Source organism: Triticum urartu, chromosome 2A, assembly GCF_056163025.1.
Source record: "Triticum urartu cultivar PI428250 chromosome 2A, HENAU_Tu73, whole genome shotgun sequence".
Taxonomy (NCBI): Eukaryota; Viridiplantae; Streptophyta; class Magnoliopsida; order Poales; family Poaceae; genus Triticum; species Triticum urartu.
This window is the reverse complement of record NC_141874.1, coordinates 691,760,927-691,780,410: the sequence shown is the minus strand read 5'-3', so window position 1 is coordinate 691,780,410 and position 19,484 is coordinate 691,760,927. Positions and strand designations below refer to the sequence as shown.

The 19,484-nt window shown below is 43.5% G+C and overlaps 1 protein-coding gene across 2 annotated transcripts; it reads right to left on the bottom strand.

Moving 5' to 3' along the window:
* Positions 1-9,993: 9,993 nt before the first annotated feature.
* LOC147986789 (uncharacterized) lies at positions 9,994-15,687 on the bottom strand. 2 transcript variants are annotated; one of them, XM_087544958.1, is made up of 10 exons: positions 13,280-13,313; positions 13,107-13,184; positions 12,919-13,020; positions 12,579-12,832; positions 12,281-12,490; positions 12,100-12,192; positions 11,916-12,017; positions 11,287-11,751; positions 11,036-11,200; positions 9,994-10,179 (listed from the first exon to the last, which is right to left on the bottom strand). In XM_087544958.1, the coding sequence occupies exons 1-9, from the start codon at positions 13,305-13,307 to the stop codon at positions 11,138-11,140; spliced, it is 1,395 nt and encodes a 464-aa protein (XP_087401084.1). In that variant the 5' UTR covers positions 13,308-13,313; the 3' UTR covers positions 9,994-10,179; positions 11,036-11,137. The 2 variants fall into 2 exon arrangements, with proteins under 2 accessions (XP_087401084.1, XP_087401085.1); XM_087544959.1 differs by lacking the exons at positions 9,994-10,179; positions 11,036-11,200; positions 11,287-11,751 and adding exons at positions 14,195-14,310; positions 15,207-15,281; positions 15,484-15,687 and having other exon boundaries at positions 11,874-12,017.
* Between the last annotated feature and the right edge of the window lie 3,797 nt (positions 15,688-19,484).

Below are 19,484 nucleotides of genomic sequence, written 5' to 3'. Positions count from 1 at the left end.
ATTTCATTTATTTGAACTTATTTCAACTCCAGACATTTTGTATGTTCAAAATGCACCATTCAAAGCCACATGGATAGATAAGTGACCAAAATAATAGAAGTTCATCATCACATTATGTGTGTCAAAAACCATTACAGATTCACATGGATATATAAGTGACCAAATTAATATAAGTTCATCATCACATTAAAAACAAAGTACATACATAGTTCTCATTGAACAACATATAGCTCTCCAGAGCATCAAGTTAAACCATACATTGAAACTATGTGAAACCTTTCAATGCAACAATAAATGCGATCATAATCACAACCAAGGTAAAAAAATGATCCAACGGCATAATGATACCAAGCCTCGGTATGAATGACATATTTTCTAATCTTTCTCATCTTCAACCGCATTGCATCCATCTTGATATTGTGATCATCGACGACATCCGCAACATGCAACTCCAATATCATCTTCTCCTCCTCAATTTTTTTTTTATTTTTTCCTTCAAGTAATTGTTTTCTTCTTCAACTAAATTTAACCTCTCGACAATAGGGTCGGTTGGAATTTCCGGTTCAACTACCTCCTACATCAATAAAATCTATGTCAACTTGATGGTCATAATTGTCATAAACAATAAATGAACCAAATAATGATAAAAGATAATATATTCCACATCTGAATCATAGCCAGGACGAGGGCCGACGAGGGCGGATACCAAAACCATCGCACTATATAATAACAAGCAATAATAAAAGTAAGAAAATTAGACAAGTATCTATCTAAACTAAGAATTTCTTTCTTTCAGAAGAAGATAAGAGGCTCACCACAGTGGTGCAGGCTACGAGATCAGCGCGGGCGATCGACGGTGGTGAAGACGGGGACGGGACATGACGGACCGCTAAAGCTAGACAAATCTCGGGGAAAATGGAGCTTGGAGGTCGAGCTTCGAGAGGAGAAAGCTTAACTAGCGTGGCTCGGGCATTTCATCGAACATCTCGTGTGCATAGGAGGTGAGATAGAGCACCCAAATGCCCTCTCCTCGCCGGCCAGAAAAAACAGAGCACTGTGAAGTGCTCTGCTGCGGTGACGGGGTATATATAGGCAAATCATTTGTCCCGGTTCGTGGCTGGAACCGGGACTAAAGCCTAGCCTTCTGTCCCGGTTCGAGCCAAGAACTGGGACCAATGTTTGTGGGCCAGGAGCGAGGCCCATTGGAACCGGTTCGTACCTGGAACGGGGACAAATGGGTCCATATGAACTGGGACCGATGCCCACGAGGCCCCGGCCGGCCCCCTGGGCTCACGAACCGGGACGAATGCATCCATTGGTCCCGGTTCGTGGAAGAACCGGGACTAATGGGTTGGCCAGGCCCGAACGAAAGCCCCCTTTTCTACTAGTGCACCGTATTCCGGGGGCACATAGTTGTCATCGTCCTCTTCTTCTTCGATGTCTTCCATCATAACCCCTATTTCTCCGTGCCTGGTCCAAACATTATAGTGTGACATGAACCCTTATAAAGCAGGTGGGTGTGAAGGATTTTTCTGATCAGAGTAAGACTTCGTATTCCCACATATAGGGCATGGACAGCACATAAAACCATTCTGCTTGTTTGCCTCAGCCACTTAACGTACTCGGAGGTGTGTCTATCACCGTACATCCGTTGCCAGTTCATCTGTGTGCATTACATATAATTATGTGTGTCAAAAACCATTACAGATTCACATGGATAGATAAGTGACAAAATTAATAGAAGTTCATCATCACATTAAAACAAAAGTACATACATAGTTCTCATTGAACAACATATAGCTCTCCAGAGCATCTAATTAAACCATATATTGAAACTATGTAAAACCTTTCAATGCAACAACAAATGCGATCATAATCACAATCAAGGTAACAATTGATCCAACTGCATAATGATACCAAGCCTTGGTATGAATGTCATATTTTCTAATCTTTCTAATCTTCAACCGCATTGCGTCCATCTTGATCTTATGATCATCAACGACATCCGCAACATGCAACTCCAATATCATCTCCTCCTCCTCAATTTTTTTAATTTTTCCTTCAAATAATTGTTTTCTTCTTCAACTAAATTTAACCTCTCGACAATAGGGTCGGTTGGAATTTCCGGTTCAACTACCTCCTAGATAAATAAAATCTATGTCAACTTGATGGGCATAATTGTCATAAACAATAAATGAACCAAATAGTTATAAAAGATAATATATTCCACATCCGAATCATAGCCAGGACGAGGGCCGACGGGGGCGGATACCAAAACCATCGCACTATATAATAACAAGCAATAATAAAAGTAAGAAAATTAGACAAGTATCTATTTAAAGTAAGAATTTTTTCTTTCAGAAGAAGATAAGAACAAGAGGCTCACCACGGTGGTGCCAGCGACGAGATCGACGCGGACGATCAACGGCAGTGAAGACGGGGATGGGACGTGACTGTTGGTTATGCAGTAATTTCAAAAAAATTCCTACGCACACGCAAGATCATGGTGATGCATAGCAACGAGAGGGGAGAGTGTTGTCTACGTACCCTCGTAGACCGATAGCGGAAGCGTTATGACAACGCGGTTGATGTAGTCGTACGTCTTCACGGCCCGACCGATCAAGCACCGAAACTACGGCACCTCCGAGTTCTAGCACACGTTCAGCTCGATGACCATCCCCGGACTCCGATCCAGCAAAGTATCGGGGAAGAGTTCCGTCAGCACGACGGCGTGGTGACGATCTTGATGTTCTACTGTCGCAGGGCTTCGCCTAAGAACCGCTACAATATTATCGAGGATTATGGTGGAGGGGGGCACCGCACACGGCTAAGAGAACGATCATGAAGATCAACTTGTGTGTCTAGGGGTGCCCCTTCCCCCGTATATAAAGGAGCAAGGGGAGGAGGCCGGCCAGCCCTAGGGCGCGCCAAGGAGGAGGAGTCCTCCTCCTAGTAGGAGTAGGACTCCCCTCTTTCCTACTCCTACTAGGAGGGGGAAAGGAAGGGGAAGAGGGAGAAGGAAAGGGGGCGCCCCCCCCCCTCTCCTAGTCCAATTCGGACCAGATGGGGAGGGGGCGCGCGGCCCACCCTGGCCGCCCCTCTCTCTCACCACCAGGGCCCATAAGGCCCATTACGTCTCACGGGGGGGGGGGGGGGTTCCAGTTACCCTCCGGCACTCCAGTTTCCTCTGAAATCACCCGGAACACTTCCGGTGTCCGAATATAGCCGTCCAATATATTAATCTTTATGTCTCGACCATTTCGAGACTCCTCGTCATGTCCGTGATCACATCCGGGACTCCGAACTAACTTCGGTACATCAAAACTCATAAACTCATAATATAACTGTCATCGAAACCTTAAGCGTGCGGACCCTACGGGTTCGAGAACAATGTAGACATGACCGAGACACGTCTCCGGTCAATAACCAATAGAGGAACCTGGATGCTCATATTGGCTCCCACATATTCTACGAAGATCTTTATCGGTCAGACCGCATAACAACATACATTGTTCCCTTTGTCATCTGTATGTTACTTGCCCGAGATTCGATCGTCGGTATCTCAATACCTAGTTCAATCTTGTTACCGACAAGTCTGTTTACTCATTTCGTAATACATCATCTCGCAACTAACTTATTAGTTGCAATGCTTGCAAGGCTTATGTGATGTGCATTACCAAGAGGGCCCAGAGATACCTCTCCGACAATCGGAGTGACAAATCCTAATCTTGAAATATGCCAACCCAACATTTACCTTTGGAGACACCGGTAGAGCTCCTTTATAATCACCCAGTTACATTGTGACGTTTGGTAGCACACAAAGTGTTCCTCCGGCAAACAGGAGTTGCATAATCTCATAGTCATAGGAACATGTATAAGTCATGAAGAAAGCAATAGCAACATACTAAACGATCGGGTGCTAAGCTAATGGAATGGGTCATGTCAATCACATCATTCTTCTAATGATGTGATCCTGTTAATCAAATAACAACTCCTTTGTCCATGGTTAGGAAACATAACCATCTTCGATTGACGAGCTAGTCAAGTAGAGGCATATTAGTGACACTCTGTTTGTCTATGTATTCACACATGTATTATGTTTACGGTTAATACAATTCTAGCATGAATAATAAACATTTATCATGATATAAGGAAATAAATAATAACTTTATTATTGCCTCTAGGGCATATTTCCTTCAGTCTCCCACTTGCACTAGAGTCAATAATCTAGTTCACATCGCCATGTGATTCAACACTAATAGTTCACATCACCATGTGACCTATACCCAAAGGGTTTACTAGAGTCAGTAATCTAGTTCACATCGTTTACGTGATTAACACCCAAAGAGTACTAAGGTGTGATCATGTTTTGCTTGTGAGATAATTGTAGTCAACGGGTCTGTCACATACAGATCCATAAGTATTTTGCGAATTCTATGTCTACAATGCTCTGCACGGAGCTACTCTAGCTAATTGCTCCCACTTTCAATATGTATCTAGATCGAGACTTAGAGTCATCCAGATCTATGTCAAAACTTGTATCAACGTAACTTTTTACGACGAACCTTTTGTCACCTCCATAATTGAGAAATATTTCCTTATTCCACTAACGATAATTTTGACCGATGTCCAGTGATCTACTCTTAGATCACTATTGTACTCCCTTGCTTAACACAGTGTAGGGTATACAATAGATCTGGTACACAGCATGGCATGCTTTATAGAACCTATGGCTGAGGCATAGGGAATGACTTTCATTCTCTTTCTATCTTCCGCCGTGGTCGGGCTTTGAGTCTTACTCAATTTCACACCTTGTAACATAGCCAAGAACTCTTTGTTTGACTGTTCCATTTTTGAACTACTTCAAAATATTGTCAAGGTATGTACTCATTGAAAAAACTTATCAAGCGTATTGATCTATATCTATAGATCTTGATGCTTAATATGTAAGCAGCTTCACCGAGGTCTTTCTTTGAAAAACTTCTTTTAAAATACTCCTTTATGCTTTGCAGAATAATTCTACATTATTTCCGATCAACAATATGTCATTCACATATACTTATCAGAAATGCCGTTGTGCTCCCACTCGCTTTCTTGTAAATACAGGCTTCACCGCAAGTCTGTATAAAACTATATGCTTTGATCATCTCATCAAAGCGCATATTCCAACTCCAAGATGCTTGCACCAGTCCATAGATGGATCACTGGAGCTTGCACATTTTGTTAGCACCTTTAGGATTGACAAAACCTTCTGGTTGTATCATATACAACTCTTCTTTAATAAATCCATTAAGGAATGCGGTTTTGTTTATCCATTTGCCGGATTTCATAAAATGCGGCAATTGCTAACATGATTCGGATAGACTTAAGCATAGATACGAGTGGGAAACTCTCATCGTAGTCAACACCTTGAACTTGTCGAAAATCTTTTTGCGACAATTCTAGCTTTGTAGATAGTAACACTACTATCAGCGTCCATCTTCCTCTTGAAGATCCATTTAATCTCAATGGCTCGCCGATCATTGGGCAAGTCAATCAAAGTCCATAATTTGTTCTCATACATGGATCTTATCTCAGATTTCATGGCCTCAAGCCATTTCACGGAATCTGGGCTCATCATCGTTTCCTCATAGTTTGTAGGCTCATCATGGTCAAGTAACATGACCTCCAGAACTGGATTACCATACCACTCTGGTGCGGATCTCACTCTGGTTTACCTACGAGGTTCGGTAGTAACTTGATCTGAAGTTACATGATCATCATCATTAGCTTCCTCACTAATCGGTCTAGTAGTCACAGGAACAGATTTCTGTGATGAACTACTTTCCAATAAGGGAGCATGTACAGTTACCTCATCAAGTTCTACTTTCCTCCCACTCACTTCTTTTGAGAGAAACTCCTTCTCTAGAAAGGATCCATTCTCAGCAATGAATAACTTGCCTTCGGATCTGTGATAGAAGGTGTACCCAATAGTCTCCTTTGGGTATCCTATGAAGACATATTTCTCCGATTTGCGTTTGAGCTTATCAGGATGAAACTTTTTCATATAAGCATCACAACCCCAAACTTTAAGAAACGACAACTTAGGTTTCTTGCCAAACCATAGTTCATACGGTGTCGTCTCAACGGATTTAGATGGTGCCCTATTTAACGTGAATGTAGATGTCTCTAATGCATAACCCCAAAACGATAGTGGTAAATCTGTAAGAGACATCATAGATCGCACCATATCAAGTAAAGTACGATTATGACATTCAGACACACCATTACACTGTGGTGTTCCAGGTGGCGTGAGCAGTGAAACTATTTCACATTGTTTTAACTGAAGGCCAAACTCGTAACTCAAATATTTTACTTCTGCGATCATATCGTGGAAACTTTTATTTTTGTCACGATGATTCTCCACTTCACTCTGAAATTCTTTGAACTTTTCAAATATTTCAGACTTGTGTTTCATCAAGTAGATATACTCATATCTGCTCAAATCATCTGTGAAAATCACAAAATAATGATACCTGCTGCGAGCTTCAATATTCATCGGACCAAATACATCAGTATGCATGATTTCCAACAAATCTGTTGCTTGCTGCATTGTTCCGGAGAACGGAGTCTTAGTCATCTTGCCCATGAGGCATGGTTCGTAAGCACCAAGTGATTCATAATCAAGTGGTTCCAAAATCCCATCAGCATGGAGTTTCTTCATGCGCTTTACACCAATATGACCTAAACGGCAGTGCCACAAATAAGTTACACTATCATTATTAACTTTGCATCTTTTGGTTTCAATATTATGAATATGTGTATCACTACGATCGAGATCCAATGAACTATTTTCATTGGGTGTGTAACCATATAAGGTTTTATTCATGTAAATAGAACAACAATTTATTCTCTTACTTAAATGAATAACCGTATTACAATAAACATGATCAAATCATATTCATGCTCAACGCAAACACCAAATAACACTTATTTAGGTTCAACATTAATCCCGAAAGTATAGGGAGTGTGCGATGATGATCATATCAATCTTGGAACCACTTCCAACACACATCGTCACTTCACCCTTAACTAGTCTCTGTTTATTCTGCAACTCACGTTTCGAGTTACTAATCTTAGCAACTGAACTAGTATCAAATACTGAGGGGTTGCTATAAACACTAGTAAAGTACACATCAATAACATATATCAAATATACTTATGTTCACTTTGCCATCCTTCTTATCCGCCAATCACTTGGGGTAGTTCCGCTTCCAGTGACCAGTCCCTTTATAGTAGAAGCACTTAGTCTCAGGCTTAGGACCAGACTTGGGCTTCTTCACTTGAGCAGCAACTTGCTTGCTGTTCTTCTTGAAGTTCCCCTTCTTCCCTCTGCCCTTTTCTTGAAACTAGTGGTCTTGTCTACCATCAACACTTGATGTTTTTCTCGATTTCTACCTTCGTGAATTTCAGCATTACGAAGAGCTTGGGAATCGTTTTCATTATCCCTTGCATATCATAGTTCATCACGAAGTTCTACTAACTTGGTGATGGTGACTAGAGAAATCTGTCAATCACTATTTTATCTGGAAGATTAACTCCCACTTGATTCAAGCAATTGTAGTACCCAGAAAATCTGAGCACATGCTCACTAGTTGAGAGATCTCCTCCATCTTTTAGCTATAGAACTTGTTGGCGACTTCATATCTCTCAACTCGAGTATTTGCTTGAAATATTAACTTCAACTCCTGGAACATCATATGGTCCATGACGTTCAAAAACGTCTTTGAAGTCCCAGTTCTAAGCCGTTAAGCATGGTGCACTAAACTATCAAATAGTCATCATATTGAGCTAGCCAAACGTTCATAACGTCTACATCTGAGCCTGCAATAGGTCTGTCACCTAGCGGTGCATCAAGGACATAATTCTTCTATGCAGCAATGAGGATAAACCTCAGATCACAGATACAATCTGAAGGAAATATGCCCTAGAGGCAATAATAAAGTTATTATTTATTTCCTTATTTCATGATAAATGTTTATTATTCATGCTAGAGTTGTATTAACCGGAAACATAATACATGTGTGAATACATAGACAAACAAAATGTCACTAGTATGCTTCTACTTGACTAGCTCGTTGATCAAAGATGGTTATGTTTCCTAACCATAGACATGAGTTGTTATTTGATTAACGGGATCACATCATTAGGAGAATGATGTGATTGACTTGACCCATTCCGTTAGCTTAGCACTCGATCGTTTAGTATGTTGCTATTGCTTTCTTCATGACTTATACATGTTCCTATGACTATGAGATTATGCAACTCCCGTTTGCCGGAGGAACACTTTGTGTCCTACCAAACGTCACAACGTAACTGGGTGATTATAAAGGAGCTCTACAGGTGTCTCCAAAGGTACATGTTGGGTTGGCGTATTTCGAGATTAGGATTTGTCACTCCGATTGTCGGAGAGGTATCTCCGGGCCCTCTTGGTAATGCACATCACATAAGCCTTGCAAGCATTTCAACTAATGAGTTAGTTGCAAGATGATGTATTATGAAACGAGTAAAGAGACTTGCCGGTAACGAGATTGAACTAGGTATTGAGATACCGACGATCGAATCCCGGGCAAGTAAAATACCGATGACAAAGGGAACAACGTATGTTGTTATGCGGTCTGACCGATAAAGATCTTCCTAGAATATGTAGGAGCCAATATGAGCATCCAGGTTCCGCTATTGGTTATTGACCGGAGACGTGTCTCGGTCATGTCTACATTGTTCTCGAACCCATAGGGTCCGCACGCTTAAGGTTTCGATGACAGTTATATTATGAGTTTTGATGTACCGAAGTTAGTTCGGAGTCCCGGATGTGATAACGGACATAACGAGGAGTCTCGAAATGGTCGAGACATAAAGATTGATATATTAGACGGCTATATTTGGACACCGAAAGTGTTCCGGATGATTTCGGAGAAAACCGGAGAGCCGGAGGGTTACCGGAACCCTACCGGGAGAAGTAATGGGCCATATGTGCCTTAGTGGAGAGAGAGAGAGGGGCAGCCAGGGTGGGCCGCGCACCTCCTCCCCCCTTTCCTTCTCCCTCCCCACTTCCTTCCCCCTCCTACACTACAAGGATCCGGGTCTATTGCAACAAAACCGTTTGTTGCAATACATGTTGTTTCGTGGCGATAAGTACCTATTGCCACGAAACGACATTCGTTGGCAGCCGTTGCGACTGGACACATGGTAATAGGTTATCACCACAAAAAAATAATTGTGGCAACAAAGTGTGCTATTGCAACATCCATGCGGGAAGTTGCCACATGTTTTCCCGTGGCAGCACTCACCTGATGCCACAATTTGACTTGTGGAGATAGCTTTAATGCAACATGTAATGAATTGTGGAGACTGATATGTCGTAGCGATAGACATTTGTGGCAACAACCTATGCCAACGACGGCCATTTCATGGTGCATTACTCTTTCGTGGCAATAGTCAATTGTGGCAACAAACTATGGCAACAATCCTTGTTTTTGTGGCTTTAGGTATGTTGCCACGACCCACTATAATTGTGGCAATAACCTATGACAACAATTCTTGTTTTGATGGCATTAGGCATATTGCCACGACCCACTGCGCTTGTGGCATTAACTTTTGGCAACAAATATTCCAATCGTCGTAACAGGAAATTGCAACATACTTGTTTTGATGGTGACAAATAGGTATCACCACAAGTAACATCTTTGTAGCAAGAAATTATTGCGACAATTTAAACTTTTCGTGGCGATGCTCTATTTCAACAAACTTACTTTGGTGGCGCCAAACTGTTATTGCATCATGAAATTTTTTGTGGCGCCAAACTATTACAACAATATAAAGTGCTCCATTGCAACATCCTAGTGCAACAAAACAGATAGGCGTAGCAACTGAGATATGATGCAACACTATATTTTTAGTGGTGGTAGCATGTGGCAACCAAAAGTGGGCTGTGGTAATAGTCTATTGCAACCATAAAAAAATACAAGCTTTCAATTACAATATTCAAAACCATACGTATAATATGTAGATTCATACAATTCATAATTCTGATAGAAAATATCCATCAAATAAAACTGAAATGTAATTTAGCCATCCTAATTAACTTCGAAGACTAAACTGCCCGTGATCTAGAGTCCAGTCCAGCTAGTTCTTTGGATCCTGCAACCAAGAAATAAAAAAAGTTCTAGTTAATGAGTCGAACATAACATACGCCATACAATTATGCCAGCTCCATTGTTAAAAACTATTGCTAGACTAACTAGCTAATACTGTGTCAGCAAGCATGTAACTAAGGCATCAGAACAACTATACAAGTGTGAATGGCTAAGGCATAACCACAAGTACATCTACTAAAAGTTTTTTTTCAGAAAAAAACATTGCTTTTAACTTAACAGTGCTGGGCTGAATCACCCAAAGCACGGAGCAGCCACAAGGGCTGGTACATCAGCCTCCCCATTCCAGTTAGGTTCTAATATCCTATCAAGTCTAGCAAAAGCATGAAAAACAGAGTTTGCCGAGCGACAACATAAATTTATTTCATAATAAGAAAACCATAATTTGAGCGGGTACTTGGTATCCTCAATAACAGCAGCATAGGCCGACGAGTCCACCTTATTGATATTAAGTGCTTCCATCAGGAGTTGCGAGTCCATTTAAAAAACGACCCTCACAACCCCTATATCAGCGGGAAGAGATACTACATGGGACATTGCAGTGGACTCATCAGCGAAGGCATCACGCGCATGATCATGACATCCTGCTCGTGCATACAGAATGGTACCATCATCCGATCATACATCTACTAAAAGCTCCTGCTATTGATTTAAGTTATGACTAGATGTATAGTTTCAGTTAAGTTCATGTCCCTAGCTATCACATATTCGTTTTTTGTTGAAGTTGTGACTCGATGCAGCAACAACACATGGTAAAAGAGAAGAAGCAGCTAGCTAATTATGAAGACCAATGACGTATAAAATGCAGGTGAACATGAAGAGAAAGCAAGGTTGTGACTTACCATTGCTTTAAACATTCGAGATTGCCTTGTTGCAGCTTGTATGAGCGCATTTGAAGAAATAGCAGTCGGCCTTGAACCTGGAGTCTTATTAGGACTAGATGTCTATGAAAGAATATTTTGCAAGTTTGGATTACTATTTTCTTTGTCAACCCTCTTCGTAGGCACCTGTAAATAGAAGTGCACTTTTAGCAATGCAAGTAAGCAACATAAATCTTACAAGGTCGAAAGCATATGACTGTAATCACCATCACCTGTTGGGTTCCCATCTGTTTGCTCAATTCTACAAACTTTGCCATCATGTTTTTTTCCAATTCCAGCCTTGATGTTCGCTCCTCTTGCAACAATCTTTCCCTTTCAGCACGCTCTTCTTTTAACCTCTCCTCAAGTTGTTCTCTCTCAGCACGCTCCAAGTTAATCCTCTCTTGTGTGTTAGCACGTTCAGCTTGTAGTTGATCTTCTAAGTCATTGACCTGCTGGCTGAGCTGAGAGTTTCGCTCCTGGGTGGCTGCTGTAGCACGAGCTTGCTCTTCAATCTGGATACGGAACTTTTCAGAACTAGTTGAAGTTTTGGCCATGTATCCGTACCCACGAGGCTGCGATGACTTGCATTCCAGAGTGTCTTTGCAAGCGGTCTGGAAAATATTGTTTTTCTGCTCACTTGAAAGTGGACCTTCAGTTTCAGCTTGTTTGTTTTTAACCTCTTCAAGTGCTTTGTCCTAAAATGAAAGGAACAATTATAGGTGCAACATCAATATTGACACTATAAAAGATGAAACAAGAATAACACGGTCCAACGCATGAATACTCGCATCTGATGATGAAACATGCCGAATTCACATCATTGACTAACTATAGAATAACCAAAAGTCAGTGTACTCACGTAAACTTTCTGGGAATCTGTGTTAGACCATGTTCCATCGTTTGTGTGGGTGAGTTCCCATAGAGCAATACAATCTGGCTCTTCTCCAGTTTCCAAGTTTCTCTGCAAGTAATATAACAATGAGATGCTTGAAACATGACACCATATTTAGCAGCAAGGCATACATATTTAGTTGGACTCATACCTTCTCAAAACTAACTTGCGAGTAAGATTTTGATCCCATTATGTGTTTTGTCTTCTGTTTCTTACGGTTATCGGCGTTCATTTGGCTGCGTTCCTATCAATTCATTGAAACCAGATATAACCAGTGAGACTAGCCATTTGATCTTAACACATAATAGACAAATCGTGATCTTAGAGATAACCTGAAATTTTGAATCAGTGCCAAAGTACTCAATCATCCATTCCCACTCTTTTGGTTGTAAATCTTCTGGCAGATTAGCCAATCTAGCTGCATCTGTTTTGTATGCCTTGTAAGTGGAGCTTAGAGTTGATCGCCAGCCTCTATATCTCTCTTTCGCAATTTTGAGAACTTTTTCTTCTGTTTCTGGTGTATCTTCTAGGTCCCATCTGTCCTGTAAAGCATACAGCAAATAAATATACATAAGCACTGCATTATCGATGGTAAAATAAGATAACACATGTGAAAAATGTTGTACGCACTATCATATCTGCAACAATGAATCGATGAATGGTAGGGTGAATGTCCGACCACGTCCTCACTCCAATGAGTGGTAACTTTCTTTTCATTATGACTACCACGTCATCCTTGAACGAACGATAGTTCATTCCTACTGTACCACCCAATTTTTCAGAGAATGTAATATTTAGCTTTGCAGATCCATTGGCAAAACGCTTCTTAGATGCTTTAAAACCTTTTAGAACACCTCGCCCTTTCTTCTTCTGTCCACCAGCTTCTACAGCCCAGATCATACAAGAAAAATTGTATTACTCAGCATTAGATTGTAAAAATGATGACATAAATGTAAACGAAAGCAAGTACCATCCTGTAGTAGCGCACGGTTGCGGCGAGCATGGGATGGCCATTCAGCAAGGGAACACATGTCATTAGCAGATACTGGAATGTCAGATTGTTCTGGAGTTCCTATAAAAGATTTTGTAGTCTTGAAGGTTTAGCTATTTAACCCACACCAAGATTTTATGCATTATAGCAAATGCTAAACAATTTACCAGATTTGGGTTGTCCACGTTGGTTTTTGTATGCCGTTATACTTTCCATCCTTGTTAAGAGAACAGAACCTTTCTTTACTGCACACAAAAACAATCATGGGACTTAGCATTAACAAAGTATTGATATTCTGCACCATTCAGATAGGTGATTATGAAGTAAGGATGTTGTGTACCCGGAGCATCCTCCGTAAAATTCATCATTGTGCCCTTGTGTAGGTAAACCAGACATATGTGAATGGACATGAAAGGCAAAGTATCAGTGATAGGTTCATGAAAATACTACTCTGAATCTATAGGGAAAAAATCCAATGTGACTCGTGTAAGACCAAATATCTATTAAAAATCATCTTATGGTAATCTGAATCAAATGCAATGCAGAGGATGACTAAACCTGGATATGCAGCGGCAAAGCTGCTCATACAACAATCAATTAAGCTGCTTGTATTAGCTAGATAGCTAGCTTTGTACATACAGAGTACGTCTATATCTTTCAGTTAATGGATCTAATGGATCTAATGTTCAAAGACCAATCTAATGCTCACGACCCCCTTTGGCGTCCAGGAGGAAACAGAGCGAACCAGGAGCAGAGATGGTGGAGAGGTCTGCAGGCATCTCGGGCACGCTGGGGTCGGGTGAGGCAGTAACCAGCGCCTGGCCACCACGTCACGACACCGGTGTGCACAACCAAGACGGCTGCGGCCATGAACCGGGCTGGGAGGCCCCGTCGAGCCCCAGTTCAAGGCCGAGGCGAGCTCCATGGCGGCCAGCCCCCAGGCCAAGGTGAGGTGCTGCGCCGACCCTCCAGGCCGCGAGCGCCTCCGCCGAGGCGGCCAAATCGAGGCGCGATGGGAAAATGCCACCGGCGGCGGCATGTCCCCTGCCCTGACTTCTTTTCTACGGCCAAGCGGCGAGCGGAGGAGAGAAGGGGCAGCCCCTCTGAATGGATCGGGATTGAGAGAGCCGCGCACCGAGGAGGAGCTCGTGGGGGTTTGATCCCGGACAGATGCGGGCGCAGAGGAGAGGGAGGAGGGGGAGATTGAGGAGGACTGGATTTTTCAGCGATGGAGGAGATCAGGAGGAGGACTAACCTGACGCCGTGCACCTGATGTGGTTCGTTCTATTGACGCCGTCATGACGCCGGCAGCACAGATGAACCGAGACGAGAGCTCAGATCCAATCGCCCGTGAAGACGCCGTCGTTTGGTCTATAATTATATATTCGTGGGTTGTTAGGAAGGTATTTAGCGGGAAGCTAATTTTTTGGTGGGAACAAAGACGCTAATTTGGGACCTTTTAGCGAGAGGTTAAAAAATATTGGCGCGTACACCTAAATTAGGTGGTGGGAAAGTAACTCTTTCTGTTTAAAAGAATGCAAATTTGTCATGATGTAAAATGTTTGCCATGGCACAAACATACTGCATGTTAATTGACATGGCAAAATTACCTGGGTGGATTTGCAGTAGTAAGTACAAAAGCAAAATCAAATCTCTTAAAAGTTGCAATGCTTAATGTGGTCATCATCAATCCTACAAAGTCAAAAAAAGGGAAACAAACACATATTTCTACAATCAACTCAAATTTGTTTTTTTACTACTCCATGTGAACATGGCCAAAGTTGTAGTGGTGACATGGCGAAAACTATATTAGAGGCATGGCAAATAGATTAGCAAATTTGCCATGGTAAAAAAATATGTGTATGTCATGCCAAAAGTTATAGTGGTGACATGGAAAAAGCTATATTAGAGGCATGCCAAAAGCTATAAAATCCTTTTTGCCATGGCAAAGCAGTGTTCAACAATATATACTTTTGATTCATGGCAAAATCTAGAGAAAATCCGATTCATGATTCATTTCAAAGCTAGAGTTTGTATGTACTGATCACATGGCAAGTTTACAAAATTTGCACTACAGACTAAATACAGGAGGACAAATGCCATGGGAAATTACTGAATATAATTCTCGCAGGAGGACAAACAACACTAAACAGTGCTAAACACTACACACTAGTTGCCAATTTGCCATATTGTACTAAATATCATGTTCTACACAATTTGCCATGCTCAAAAGAAACTATTCCAGAAAAAATATTGTCAAGATGTACCCAATGTGTACCCATGTGAACCAGAAATCTAAAATCTGCTCGATGCACATATCCTATCCCCGATACTCCAACTCCCTGTACAACAAAAGTGCAAAGGTTCAGTGTACATTAAGCTGAACCTGAACCATTCTTTGTGACGAAACTTCCTGTTCTAACTAAATCTGCACGCATGTGCTCTGCTGTTGTGCTCGTCCCAGGTCAGTAGCAGTAGGAGAGCTCAGCTAACGGCAAGGCACATGAGCACAGCTCGGGCGGCTACTAGGAGGCGGCGGAATACCTGGGCTCGGGGTGAATCCCGGTGAGCAGTTCACCATCCGCACATCACTAGAAGAAAATGGCGTCCCCGCCGGCGAGCAGATCCCTATTGGCGCATCGGCGAGCAGGTCGGCTGCGAGCCGCAAGGCCTCGTCCACCTCCTAGTTGACCTCCATGAAGCGCCGCGGCGTCAGCGTCAGCACCTCCACTGCTCTCTCCCTCCGCGCCCCGCCTCCTCGAACAGCACCGCGCCCGTCAGTACCTCCATTGCTTCTCCCGCTTCCGTGTCCCGCAGCCTCGTGCGCCACCAGGCCCCGCCTCCCGGTGTAGGATGACGGCGCCGCCGCTTCAGCTGGTCGCCATCGCCTCCCTCGCGCCCAGGGCCTCGCGGACATCGCCATCGCCGCCGGGTTGGAGGTGGGCGCATCGCAGGGATGGTGCGGGCAGCGTCGCCCCGAGCGCGGCGGCCTGGTGCTCGCGGCGGCGCTCGGCCTCGGACCGCGACGGCACCTCGCTCCGGTCGGCGAGGAGCTGAGTCGTAGCGCGGCAGTACCTGGTGCTCGGCTGTAGCGAACGCCAAATCCCTAGCCCCCTCCGCGGATCCCTCGACCCCTGCCGCCGCGACTGTGGCGGGATCTGGTCAGGGAGGAGCCTCGTTGCCGGCGAAGGCCACTCCTCTCTGTATTGCGTGGCGGAGACAGAGCAGTGTGCTCTGAGCGGTGGAGCAAGGGGAGAAGAAGATAGGATTGATGCTGGCGTTCGGGATGAAGCCTGTTTTAGACTGTTTTACCGAACGAAAACAAAACGTGACGTGTCGGACCTCAGTTGCTATGAGATTCGTGCCTGTAGTCAATGGCACAGAGATTCTAAATTACGGGTTTTTCAGGAGTTAGGAGTTATAGATTCCGAAATTTATTTGTAAAAAGTTATATCATGGTGAGAAAAAACACCAAATACGAGTACCAAGCACCTATAAGATGTGCAAAAAATCACTTAGTGCCGATGGAGAACATTGAAACCTCATTTAATATTGAGATTTATCGTCTTAGGAATGTGTTGTTTCATCTTGGATCTGCACTTAGGTTGGGATATGTCAAAAATTTGTGCCTTGGTCAGTTGGTCAAAGCAGCAAAAAAATGGCTAGTTTAGAACTACAGGTCACAAAAACCTCATGCGACCCTCACTTTAAACTATTAGGTTATACTCTTGTCTCGAAACATAAGTACTGATGGGATGGGTTGATGAGACAGTCGATCTATGTCGGTCCCGATCTAAAATTCTGATCTTGAGATGGGGTGATCTCAGCATCATTCATCTTATCGGACAATCCATGGAGGGTTCGTCCAAGCCAGAGTAGGTCGAACATAATTATGTCGCTTTTGTTCAAATGATAATCATAGAGATTCAACTATGTAAATCAAACAACCAAACCAATTTTGTTTTGAGATTTATTGTGTTAGGACCGGGTCGGAACACCACTGGTCTAGGGGTCGCCGCCACCAACGACAGCGGCGGGGAGGAAGGGAAGAGGGAGGGCTTGGGAGGAGGGGCCGGGGGTGGATGGACGGAGAGCTCGAAAATGGATCGCACGGTCTTGGAAGCTTTCGACGGAGCCGCCCCCGGATTCGTGGGAGACGAGTTGCCCTGAGCCTCAATAGCGGCGGGGAGGCGTCGATGGGAGGAATTGAACAGCCAGGTGACTCTCCGGGACACATGGACGGTTAAGGGAAATTGGCTGGTGCCAGGACCCGGGTTGTACTTGAATAGAATTACTATCTTCTTTCAAACAGAAAAAGAAAGGGGTGAAAAAATATCCAATTTCCCGTGAACATATTTCAGTAAAAAAAATTGCGTGGACATATTTCAGTAATATACGTTATCCGACCTTAAAAGAAAGTATATACGGCAGAAGAGCGTGTCTGGTCACCCGGGCGATCGAAGCACCCAATGGCGCGACCGACCAGATGACCGGTCTGATGCCACGCGCCCCAGGCGATCGAAGCACCCAGTGGCGCGACCGACCAGACGACCCGTCTGATGCCACGCGCGGCTGAACCACAAAGGAGGGGATCGAAGGAAAGAAAAGGGGCGCGACATCATTTCTGTCACCCCTCAAAAAAGAAAAAAAAATCAAAGCGAGAACAGAGACAGGGGAGACACAAATCGAACCCAGAAAAGAGAAAGGAGAGAGACAGGTCGAAGGAAGAGGGAGGTGAGAAGAGGGTTTCGGGAGGCTCGTGTAACATCCCAAATTTTCAATTTGGAATGTTATACATTAGATCATGCGTATTTTATTTATTGCATTTTAGGTCCGTAGAAAAGTTCATTTTGTTCGGCTCATTTTTAGGAGTCGAGGAAAATTTACTTCATTAGTTTTGGAGTCCAGTAGATTTTGTTTTCTGTGTTTTTCCGAGCGCGGAACTGTTTAAAAAAAAAACTGGACCAAGGCCGGCCAGGCCAAGGCCCAGCCGGGCCGAAGGCCACCGCCCCAGGGAGCCGCGCGTGCCTAGCGCTGGCGCAGGAGGCCGCCGCCTCTTGCCTCGCCTCTAATCCGTTTTGGACTAGGGTTAGTCCTTTTCCTTGTTTTGTTTTTCCTAGTCCTACTCCGTTTGCCTTTTTCTTTTAGGATTCCTATTCCTAGTCTATTTTTTTTCTCCTACCCCAAGTCTCCTCACCCCTCCCCAATATAAATACCCAAGCACTCCCCCCTCTAAATCATCAAACTCAAAGCCTAGAGCTCCACCACACCCCGCGCCGCGCCACTCCTCACCCGCACCGCACTTTAGCCACCGCGCCGCGCTGCCCTACACCACCGCCGCTGCCGCGCCCTGCGTCACCGCCGTCGCCGCCCTTGTGCCCGCACCGCCGCCCCTTGCCCAACGCCCACGCCGCCGGAGCCCCGTTCGCCGGAACCTCGCCGGAGGTAGCCCCGCGCCGCATCTATTCTTTTCATCGGATCGTTTTCTTCTAATCGTTCCGATTCTTTTCTTCTAAACCGTTCCGGTTTTCTAGATCGGTTTTTCGTTTCGATTTCTTTTCCGAAAACCCTAGATCGGTTTTCGTTCTTCTTTCGGACCGTTCGTCTCAACGAACGTGATCACCGACCGTTCTTCGTTTTCTTTCTCGTCGGATTTATTCCGCGATCGCGATCTCAGATCCGATCTTCTTTCTACTTTTTCTTCTCGCTCGTTTATCGGAATCAGGTGATTCAAGCACCTGGAGTTTCGTCTTGAAACCGCCGTTCCGTCTAATCAATTTGAACAAGCTTTTGCCACAGTAAAAATTTAACCTAGTTTCAACTTGCTAGAACCGAGTAGTTTTCCGCCGTTTGTTTTCTGTTTCTTTGTTCGGTTCGTTCTTTCTTTGCAACCGGAGTTCTTAAGTTGAACTTTCTGGTTCGTTCTCTTGTTCGAGTTTTCCTGTGCGTTAGATGAGTACTTATTGTGTGCTTGCTTGTTTGTCTGCGATAGATTGACCGGAGTGTGACGAGTAGGTCTATCAAGAGTTTTGAGTGCGAATCATCTTCATCAACATTGCAGGCAAGTTCACACTTTGATCATACCTTTTCTACAACCCAGTTTTATTTTAGATCAATCCTCACACATTGCATGATTAGGATCTAATTAAATTGTGGGATGGGAAGTAGATGAGGTAGTACCTATTACCTGGTTACCATGAAACCTTTGGGAGTTACTTCTACGTTTGCTTATTATGCCATGCTATGCTAGTAGATGTGGATTGGGTGAGTGATATCCATGACAGATGTGAGTTTGATAATTTTTAATGGTTTATCTAAGGTGGCAACTTAAACACACATCTGGGTGGATTGAGGCACCTGATGTCTATCAGGACTTGCCTGTTTTTTTTGGACCGCCACCAACGACCTGAACAACAATAGTATGATTATCCCCTCATGTTTCTCTCTGTTTTTTTCATTGCAAGAGCACCAAATTTAGATTGAAAATACATCACATGAGCATTAGTACTGTGCTATACATACAACATAAGGATGCTGATTTTAGT

Bases quoted from the DNA above. Each gene is read 5' to 3' on its own strand.
- LOC147986789 (XM_087544958.1), bottom strand. From the start codon at position 13,307: ATGATGAATTTTACGGAGGATGCTCCGG. The intron at 12,193-12,280 runs GTTATCTCTAAG...ATGAATTGATAG, and splicing joins GCACTGATTCAAAATTTCAG to GAACGCAGCCAAATGAACGC. The intron at 11,752-11,915 runs GTGAGTACACTG...CTTTCATTTTAG, and splicing joins CAGATTCCCAGAAAGTTTAC to GACAAAGCACTTGAAGAGGT.